The following is an 11,391-nucleotide window of genomic DNA, read 5'->3' on the forward strand; positions in this document are numbered from 1 at the left end:
GTAATTCTAATCTACAGTCCAGTGATTTCTGTCTGTAACTCTCACATTAGGATCACACTGCTATGTTGATATAATGGCCATATGATCGAGTTAGGATGGAATCTGAGATCAGCACAGAAGTCTTTTAGTCCAGTGGTTCTCTAGGAGACGTGGGTCACCTGCAGGCCCTGCCCCATTCTGATTCCTTGTTTTAGGGGGCATCTCTGAAGGAGATTTGTTGTAGAGACAGATGATCCTAATGGACCCTCTGGCTGAGGACTAAACTATCTACTGTGCTCTAAAGTACATAAACTTAGGAGTTAAGATATTCAAACCAAAATCCTTTCTCAAATAATTGCTGACCATTAGACCTAGGGCAGCCAACTATTTACATTCTACAAACCTAGCACCGTGGCTGCCTTGCGGATAATATCTATTCAATAAGCCTTAAGTTATTACTACAGAATCACTGTCTGGTGGCTTACTTGAATTTCTTGAATATAGCAAAGAGTAGCTATTCCAGAGCTCTGATAGTTCAGTAACTATAACTAACAATGAGCCCAATTTGCTTCTCTGAGCCTATCTCCAGTTATTCTATTCTTGACTTGTAAAGCAAAACAGAATAAGTTCGCTTCCTATTTAACATAAGGAACGTAACCCACTCCTAATGGCATTATGAGCATTTAAACATTAGGCATACCACCTACAAAAGAAAAATTAAAAAACATCATCTTCCAGTCATTAAACTACTAAAGAACAGATGGTACAAAAAGGGTTGCATTTCAATAGAACTAGCTTTATTTTTTTTTTTTAAACAAAAGAAATGGTCTAAAAGCAAATACAGATATGTACCAAGGGATGGATGTGATCTGGTACTTACAAAGGAGCTGCTGTGTCATAAATGAAAACAGCATGTTAGGAGAAAAATAATTTCCAGGTGCTGTGTGCTTGAATAATCGGGAGATGCAAGTGCACTGAAGGAAGGTGCTCTGCCCAAGCAGTCAGCGTGAGCCCAGGGGAAGGAAAAGAAAAACCACCAGAGGTCCTTCCAGAGAACTACATGGTGGCAGCATGAGAACTGGCATCAACTCACAGTCTTCTCATTTTCCCCATTTTCTATAATTTTCCTCTTCTTCTCATCTGTTTTTTTCTTGAAGATGTTATTTCGGTAAAACTGAAGTTCTCTGATGCTTTCACTAATGTCATCAAGTGCCCTACAAGCAAACATACCACGCAGAGTTGAAACGTCCGAAACCCAGAGGAGATGGTCACCATTTGGCAAAGCGTAACTTTTTATAAATAACTTAAGAACAATAAGAGCTACTGTAAATGCAACTATCTGACATCATCAAGAAGTGGAACATTTCAGCATAGCAAACTTAAGTGCTTTGTTTTTTAAAATATGATTTAAAAAAAAAATTCTAAACTATAACAGATTAAAGTTTACCAAACTGTTCCATAAGATAGTGAGGTGTTCCACAGGGAAAAAAAAAAAAAAGAATTCCGGGGTCAAATCAATTTAGGAAAACCTAGATTAAACATTTCTTCTTTTGAAGTTTTTTGCAAAGCATTTAATGTACTGATGTGTTGTGAATTCCCCAGAGGAGGTTGTACTATATACACAGTATTTCTAAAACTTAATCGACCACCTGTGTGGAATGCATATTAACAGCTCATGGCATGGAGTTTGGGAAACACTGCACAATACTTAATGACGTCCTGCACAAAATATAATCACGTACTCGAACGTAACTCGTGACTCCAGCATCATAATGAACATCAATTATCAGACAGTATCTAACCACAAAAGAGGATCTACCTCCTCTCTCGTGGTGATTTGTGCTATAATCAGTGGCAGGCTGCCTCCATCTAACAGCCTTTCTTCTCCTCCAACACGCTGTTTCTCATCTGTCGTAGTCTGAGAAATCAGGTAACCAAGATTATTAGAATAGTGTGCAAGTAAATCAATCTGCTCTGATTGTCAAGGGCCTCTTCCAGAGACCAAACTGCACAAACTTTAGTGCAAGAGCTTTAAGACAGTTATTTCTGTGGTTAAGGCAACAATTTTGCTTTCTTCCCAGGTCTCGAATAACCGACGGAGAGCTGAAGCTGTCAAAAATACAGCCTCTGGCTAAATCAAGGTACACCACATCTCAGCCACAATACTGAAATCCAAAAAAAGATCTGAAAACCCAAGGTTCTTCTATAGCCCACTATGTGGCAAAACCCGACCAACCTTGATGTGAGGCTATTTATAGTCATTAGTTATGCCATTTGGTGTGAATATCTGTACATTTCACTGTAGAAACAGCAATGTGTTCGATTATGAGGTGCTTCCTCAGGCCTTGCTAGGGGTATTACTACCTTTCTAAACCCAGAAAAATCCTGAAATCCAAAACACATCAAGCCCCAACTGCTTCACAAGAGGTATCCCAGACCTGTGTTATTGTGCTGTAGTCCATGAAAGCCCTATGAAAAACATTAATGCCAGGCTCTGTAGAGCAGGGACTTGGTCTTCCTGTTTGGCTAGAACTGTACACGGTACACAGTAGGGGCTCGGTACATGGCTGAAACAAATGCCAGCTGCTACATCTCCCACCAGGTTTTATGTCCTTCCTCAGAGACTACAACACCAAAACGTGAAAGAGGACTCTAGATACACAAGTTCTTTAAATTCCTTGTGTACTTCAGCCTAAGGTTGCAGACGTAGAAAGAAACAATCTGAAAAACTACAAAGTGTCTAAGTGAGGCTAACTGTGTTGCACAACTGTACACAAAGTGTTCTAATTTTTAACGACTACAAATCCATACGCTTGATGGGAAGAAAATTATACTGCTCATTACTAGAAAAATTAGACCACTTCACATACCTACAAACTAAGTTATCTACAAGTTTCAAATCAGCAATAAAGACATTAAGACCATACATATCTCACAATGGCATGTTAGAACACTGACCAGAATTCCTGATAATCTTAGCAAGAGAAGGTTACCTTTATGTAGTTGTCCTTTACTTTTCCCCCAAGGGAACAGAGACATTATTTCAAGCAGTCAGGAATTCGGGAGTTATGTGCGTGTCAGACGGCCAAGCACTTGGAAGGACCCAAACTCACCTGTGAGAAGCAGCCTTCTTTGGTGCAAATTCATATTCTTCTGGATACCAGCGTCTACATACAGCAAAAATGGAACTCTCAAAGGAAACTGTCTCAAATACACTGAATAATTACGTCCTTCAAGTAGTTTAATAACTTTGTAAAAGGCATTTGGGTTGTGACTATCGAGTTACCTCCCTGTCTGGGACTCCACCTTCCTCCCTTTCCTCTCTTCATACTATAGGTTCTCTTTGGGCAAGATCAACAATGTATAAGATAACTAAAGCTGCGCACTCCAGCCCAGCCCTCTCCTGCGCTTCTGTCATGGATATCCAACTGCTGACTGGACATCTCCACCTAAAATCCACCAGACACTTCCACCTCCACACACACATACGGTCATACTCATCGTCCTCAACATCTCCCTTCCCCCATCGGCCAAATCTACTCTTCCTCTTATTTTCCCCTTTATCTCTGATCAGTTCCATCATCCACCTAACCACCCAAACTAGAAAGGCGAGGAATCACTTTATACCTCCCTCCTTTTCCTCATGCCCCCATTCAAGCGCTCAATGCCGTGCTACTGACCCTCTCAAATGCTCGGCCTCTGCTCTCTGCCGCCCACTGCCATTTCCCTATAGCTCCTTCTTCTCTCTCCAAGATGGTGCAGGGGTCTTGCTCATCTCCCACCTCTTTTCTTACCACCTTCTAATCAGAATGATCTAATCACATCACCTTTACCTTCCGGCTCCCGCCTATCTTCATACCTCTACCCATTCTCTGGAAAGCTCACTCCTCACCCTAAATACCTGGAAAACGGCCACTCTTCCTTAAATCTCAACTTGAAAGCTATTTTCTCCGGGACGTTTTTGCTAACTCCCTATCTCCCTCACTCCAGCTGTCTCTGCTCCTTCACTCGTGCCCGCAATATTCTACCCGCACTTTTCCCTAAGAGACGTCATCACACAGTACGCTTCTCAGGTGTGTTTTTTACACATCTGTCAATTCACTGGACTCTAAGCACTTGAGGGCTCTGCATCTGTATGTTCCCAGCACATAGGCCAATACGTGGCGCAGAAACTGGGAGCTCAATAAATTTTCCAGATTAGTGAAATTTATACGGAAGATTTGTGATGTTCTTTCTCCCAATTCTCACCAGTTCAAGAGACAATGGGATGAGGAAGTTATACACCCACCTGGCCCCCTCAGTTCTACACCTTCATTCAATTACTCTACAAATTCTCAAGGAAGACATGCTAAATGAGGCAGTTGAATGGATCCTAAATACAGCCCTTACCTGCACAGCTCTTTAACAGTGCTCACGTCAATTATTCTATAATGAAGATGTTTCATGAACTGGGGCATGTATTTGTCAAGAAACTTCTTATCTGCATGAACTGAATTTCCTAGAAAGACACGAAGCATACCGCATCTGTGTATTTCTAGTAGTATACAAAAGGACATAAAAATTCATAAACTGTATTTAATTGGAGGTGATTGTTTTAAAGAATTCAAACAATTCCTCAAAGCATCTCAAAACTTCGAAATTAGGTTTGAGGGTATCTGATTAGATTACAAGTGCAGATTTCAGAGTATTTAGACAGTTTAACTCATAATAAATTTGTAAATGGCCTCTTTATGGACAAAAGGATGAATCTAGCATTCCACATACTTAAAATAACGCTCAAATCTGTAACTTCTTTAGATAATACCACATGCACAAATTTTCTCCCAGTATCACAAAATCTACACCACTAACACTAAAAGTTTAACTGTAGATAAACTCATAAGTAGATAAGCATTTATTTACATTTCAATTTCAATCAACCATGACCACATTCATGTTTCCACACAGTAATTTATATTAAAAACACTAAATTTTAGATAAGAACTTTAAAACAGACACCAGCTGCATTGGCTAGGGGGAAAATTTATACAATACATGCTATAGTACTTAAAGTCAAAACTTTTTAATGACTATTTAAGGAAAATGTTAGTTATTATACCAGCTTACATATACAAATACAAACACACGACCACAGGACATTAGCCTCCCTTTGACAATGGCAGTCCTTTCAAAATCCTAGCAGAACTGGCCTAGTTTCTTTAAAAAGTCAATGTCACAAGGGGAAAAAAAGATAGGTGCGCATTTTAGATTAAGAGACTAAAGCGACATAATAACCAAATGAAATGCGTGAGTCTTGACTGAATCCTGGTTAAAAAACAAATAGACATTTCGGATGTGGACTAGGTATCAGATGATGTTACTGAATTGTTTTTAATCGTCTTAAATGTGACAATGATATTGTGGTTACTTAAGAAAATGTCCTTATTCTTAGGAAATGCTGGGTGATCTATTTAGGGATGAAGTGTCATGATGCCTGCAATTTACTTTCAAATATCAAAAAAAATAGACAGATAAACATGGCACGAGGTGAACAACTACTAGATCCAACTTTTCTGTATATTTGAAATTTTTCCATAATAAAAATAGGTGGAAATTTTTTATTGAGTTAATCTGGGCATCCCAGATCTCATGTCAGGTTTCGGGGCATTTTCCCCGATATTCATGTATAAATTATCCAAGGAAATTTGAGCAACAAAAGTAAGATGGATAATCCCAATCAGGGTTAAGTGGAAGGCACGATGATCCTGGCTGATCGTTCTGGAACCGCAGTCTCTTGAACCACTACGATGGAAGACTATCTACAAGGCAGACATAGGACTGGATTTTACCTGCAAGTGGACAGAGCCCCGGAGGAGTCTGCTGTCGTACAAAGGACAGAAATTCATACTCTGCCTGCTGCAGTGTCATTGTACTCTCCTTCACTGCTTTGGTTAGACCAGACTGCAAGAGAGAATCCCCAGCCCCACCAAGACACATGAAGTCAGTTTTCAAAGGCATCCAGATAGGAAACTTCACTTCTAAAATGGGCAAATATAACCACAGATGGACCATTTACAGAGCTCAAGTTCACACTGAAACTGCCATCGTGGCACCGATTTTTTTCTTAAAGAATCCAAGTCAAATAAGCTATGTTCCTGATTGTTAATAGCATTTCCACACAGTCAGAAAAGATGGTGCTCAAAGTCCAAGGATATAACCTCTGGGAAGAAACAACTTAACAGGAGAGCGGCATTCTCCCTTCTCTGAAAGTTGATGTCTAACCTTATCCAAAAGACTGACTTGAGCAATACTTGATAATCCGCAATGTGCTCGTGACAGACTGAATGCAGAAGAGGAAAAAAGAGGACATTCAGGAGAAGATGGTCTCGAGAGGTCCCAAAGATGAAAAGTGAACAAGCAAGCAGTTTCCCAGGCTTGCCAAGCAATCTTCCTCTACCCCTTTTATGGTAATGTTACCTTCCCATGATGCTCCTTACACCAGTCTGACATGCTGTCCAGTAACTCATCTGGCTGTTTTATAATCAGGTTAGGACCCTGTGGATAGGAAAAGCTGTTAGTCATCCAGAATCAATGGGGATAAGCTTGGTTTCTGAGTTTAACTGCTTTAAGAATTACATATATATACTAGAAAAGGGAAGAAAGGTGAGGGACTTTGTTAACTCTAAAAGTGGTCCTCATTCATTCCAGCACTATTTATGAGAGCAAAAAATAATGAACAAACACACACATAACACAGCCGAAAACTGAAATGCATATCAACAGAGGACACAGGTATCCACCAAGGGTCAGCAAACTATAGCCCCAGCCTGTGGCTTTTTTTTTCTTTTAATTGCCAGCAAGCTAAGAATGATTTTTACATTTGTAAATGGTTGTAAAACAAACAAATATGGGGCAGAGAGGTACGTGGCACTCTAAGCCTACAATATTTAATATTTGGTGTTTTTTAGAAAAGGTTTGCCAACCCCTATGAAAAGTGTCTATACTGCCAAGTGAAAAAAGCAAATTGCAGAACAGTGTATGCATGCTTATGAGTTCACTTATACTTGTTTTAAAAACAACACACATTGGGCTTCCCTGGTGGCGCAGTGGTTGAGAGTCCGCCTGCCAATGCAGGGGCCACGGGTTCGTGCCCCGGTCCGGGAAGATCCCACATGCCGCGGAGCGGCTGGGCCCGTGAGCCATGGCCGCTGAGCCTGCGCGTCCGGAGCCTGTGCTCCACAACGGGAGAGGCCACAACAGTGAGGGGCCCGGGTACCGCAAAAAAAAAAAAAAAAAAAAAAAAACACATTTGTATATGCATAGAAAATACTAAGAAAATACATAAAAGTTGGGAAGTGGGATGAGACAGGAGAAGAACAGCACAAAAAAACCAACTTACTATACATAATATTTTGCATAAAGCTATACTGTTTACTTTTAACAGTATTTTCACATTAAAAAGTTCAAAAAGTAATTGGTGACATGTGAAAGATTGAAAAAAAAAAGTGATGCTGGAATTCTCAGCTCCACTTAATAGAACATTCAACTGTGAGTCAGACAGAATCCCAGCAGTAGCAGAAGCTCAACTTGTGGCATTAAAGCAAGTCACCTTTGGCTTAGTTTTACCTTCTGTACCATGGAGATAACAGCCCCCGCAACCCCTTCCCTCACAGGGATGTTAACAGGATAAAAGAAATTACAGATATGAAAGTTCTTTGAACTCTCTGGGGAAAAAAGATTCTCTAAATTCAAGGTATGGTTACTACTAAAGCGGTAAAAGTACCTTGCAATTAGTGAGAGGAATGGCAAGAATTTGACTAAAATATGCCTGACAACTACAACTAACAAGGAGTTTTAGCCAAACAAGAAAACTGGTGACAGCAATCTCCATGAAGAAGAAAAAATTTGCTCTGATAACCTATGTTGTTAGGGTTTTTTTGTTTACTGAAGTATAGTTGATTTCCAATGTTGTGTTAATTTCTGCTGTACAGCAGAGTGATTCAGTTTTACATACATATACATTCTTTTTTATATTCTTTCCCATTCTGGTTGATCTCAGGACATTGAATATAGTTCCCCGTGCAATACAGTAGGACCTTGCTGTTTTGATAACATATTTTTTAAAAAACCGAAAACCTCATATTGCAAAACACAATTCTACCAAACCATGATGGAAAAAGCCAACGACTATCAACTTAAGGCTATTTAACTTACTCTAGATTCCAGTTTGGCACACTAAGCTACTTACAGAAAAATTTCCAGGTGGGATGTCTGTTCTTCTAGCATAAAACATTTTCCTCAGACTCGTATACAAGAATAAAACATATATTCCACAGAACTGACACTTCAGTGCTAACTGCCCCTAAGCAATTTTTTCTTTTTAAACATCCTTATCCTCAAAAGAATAAAGATGCAGACACAGAGAATGGACTTGAGGACATGGGGAGGGGGAAGGGTAAACTGGGATGAACTGAGAGAGTGGCATGGACATATATACACCACCAAATGTAAAATCGATAGCTAGTGGGAAGCAGCCGCATAGCACAGGGAGATCAGCTGGGTGCTTTGTGACCATCTAGAGGGGTGGGAGGGAGACGCAAGAGGGAGGAGATATGGGGATATATGTATAGCTGATTCACTTTGTTATAAAGCAGAAACTAACACACCATTGTAAAGCAATTATTCTCCAATAAAGATGTTAAAAAAAAATCCTTATCCTCATTAGACTGGGTCTATTTACAAATGCCACCCTCATGTGCAGCTGTGTGACTACAGACCCCAATTTCCTCCAGGGTACATATCAACTAACTGGTCCATTAAACTGTCAGTATTTCACATTGTATCAACAGTCTAAGGGAAAAACTCTTCTTCAGACAAGGGTAAGCAGGGCTGGTAAATAAACACACTTCTCTTCACTATTCATATCTAGGAAATTCCAAGTGACAGGAAAAAACAACCAAACCTAAAACTCAAGGTTTATATAAAAGTTATTTTGTTTGTTTTGTTTTGGAAAAAAAAGAGGTAGTTGCTACAGTGAGATACAAAGTCTCACGATTCCCCTCCAGCTGATGTATCAGGAGGTACTCCAAGATGTATGCCTGGTACTCCATGAAAGTAGCAATTCATCTAAAATGGTTCCTCCCCTCTCTTACCTAACCAGGAAAATAAGTAGAAGTCTTAACTGTAGACTTGTGAAATTTATCCAGTGCCAGTAGCACATCGATCCGACCCTCTGGAAACTTATTTTAACAAAACTGTCTTTCCCCAAAACATCCCTGCTGTGTTCCTATTCTAGAGTTTCTCACCACCTCCAAATACTGCTGACAGTTAGTCAGGGCCCAGGATTTCACCCTCTACCAATCAGACGTTCTCATATGCTTATTAAATGCTTTGTGAGTGGCCAAAAGGCAACAGGTGTGTTTTATTTGTTCTGCTTAATGTTTCAGTTAAAAGCAGCATGTTAAAACCTTAATCATGCCCAATATGTCAACAGGAGGATAGTTTATGATTCTGTATCAACAGAAATTCTAAAATCTTAATATAGATCTAGACGAATCACAGGTCCTAGCTGAAAACGTAGAAACTGGATATATGGAGTTATAAGCTAAGCTATATATAAGCTAAGATGATAATATAAAGAAGTCAACTTTGGCATGAGTCACCAATCCTGGTGGGACCACAGTCGAGTGTCTTATTGGTTGGGAGCACTTTGCTCAGACTGCTTGGGTCGAACTCCTGGCTCTCCCAATCACTAGCCAGGTGGCCTTGGGCAAATTACCCAACAACTGAATGCCAAAGCGTCTCTCTATACATAGTGAGTATAACAGTACCTACCTTATAGGTGCTGTGAGGATTAACAGTGAATACATGGAAAGCACTTAGAACTGTGCCTGGCACACAGTAAGCTCTTAGCAAATGATAGCATTTATAGTTCCTAATTTTGGGCAGTACTATAGAAAAATACTAGGCTCTGAGATGGATTACTCTGGTTCTAGTACCAAGCCCACCATGACCTAGAACATTATTTTGGACCTTAATCTACAGGGACCTCAGTTTTCTTATATTTTAAATAAAGAGATGGGGGGGGGGGTGCACCAATCTTTAGATTTCCAAAGTACACTCTAAACAGTATGGTTGTATTACAAGGCATAACCTACTTCAGCCAAAATGTTGAGATCAGAGTCAGTTATCAGACAGGCCATCTCAATAATCTGGTCCTTCTCAATGTCCAATCCTGTCATCTGCAATAAAAAATACATCACACACACAAAACCGTCTTTCTGGCCTACTGTATCCAAGTTTATTTAACAGGGCATCCCTCAATCACATTCAATTTATATCCCACAGCCAGGATAAAAGAGACAATAATGCTCCTTGAGCAAGTCCTCAAGGCACTCATTATGAGTTATTTATTCAATAAACATTTACCAAGGGCCTGCTACATGCCAGGCATCACAGTCCTACTCTGGGGCCGATGCAAAGTAAGCAAAATTGAGTGCTGACAGCGTTCAATTTTGGAAGAGTTAGATAACTAACATCACTACATCTCTGCAGAGTTTACAAAGTTTTTATGTTAATTGCACCACTTGATCTTCATCACAATCTAGTGTTATGATCCCCATTTCATATATGAGAAAACTGAGGCTCAAGGGAGAGGGGAGTCCTTGGCTGACTATGGAAAACCTAAAGGGATCAGAACTGGGTTGTAGTCCCAACCCCGACCTTCACTAACTGCGCGACCTTGAATGAGCTGAGTCCTCTCTCTGGGCCTCAGTTTTCTCCTTTAGGGAACGTGGGGTAAGGCTGAGTCATCCCCGGGGTCCCGTCTAGCTCTAACAACCTAGGGTTCTGGGAGACTGGGGAACTGGGGTCTAGCACAGCCGCTGTGCGCACCCCTGCCCCCGTGACCCTGAGTCCATCAGAGGGTTAGGGAGGTCCACATCTGGGCGGAATTGGGAGCTAGGGCAAGCCATATGGATGACTCCACCCTCTGGAAAAGAAACCCCACAGTCCGGCACAGTCCCCAACACCCGCAGGACTCCTGCCCCCCCCGACCTGCCCCGCGCCGTCCACAGCCGGGAGGCGCTCACCTGCCACACCTGAGACCCAGACACTGCCACTCTCCCCGGACAGGCTCGGCTACTCTGTCCCACGCGCGAAACCTCACTCGCCTCCCCTCACGCCCCACCGCCCTGACTTACCTCCAGGTCTACCCAGACCATCCGCTGAGCCATGCTCTCCCCCACCGCCATGGCTGCGCCAGCTTCACGGACACCCCACGCCCCGAACGGCCCTCGAGTCCCACCCACACCTCGCAACAGCCTGGAACCCAGGGAGCCGCCTAGCATCACCCGGCACAAGCCGCCACGGCCCCAGCCTCTCAGCCGGCGCTGGCGCAGGCGCGATGGTCACTAAACGTCGCAAACCCGCGGG

At 41.5% G+C, this 11,391-nt stretch overlaps 1 protein-coding gene across 1 annotated transcript; it reads right to left on the reverse strand.

Moving 5' to 3' along the window:
• Positions 1–761: 761 nt before the first annotated feature.
• On the reverse strand, positions 762–11,358 carry REXO2 (RNA exonuclease 2). Its single transcript, XM_082659926.1, has 7 exons — positions 11,160–11,358; positions 10,116–10,199; positions 6,436–6,513; positions 5,808–5,919; positions 4,369–4,477; positions 3,093–3,146; positions 762–1,193 (listed from the first exon to the last, which is right to left on the reverse strand). The coding sequence occupies exons 1-7, from the start codon at positions 11,304–11,306 to the stop codon at positions 1,064–1,066; spliced, it is 714 nt and encodes a 237-aa protein (XP_082516052.1). The 5' UTR covers positions 11,307–11,358; the 3' UTR covers positions 762–1,063.
• Between the last annotated feature and the right edge of the window lie 33 nt (positions 11,359–11,391).

The sequence above is a fragment of the Grampus griseus genome (genome assembly GCF_964374135.1).
Source record: "Grampus griseus genome assembly, chromosome: 8".
NCBI lineage: Eukaryota > Metazoa > Chordata > Mammalia > Artiodactyla > Delphinidae > Grampus > Grampus griseus.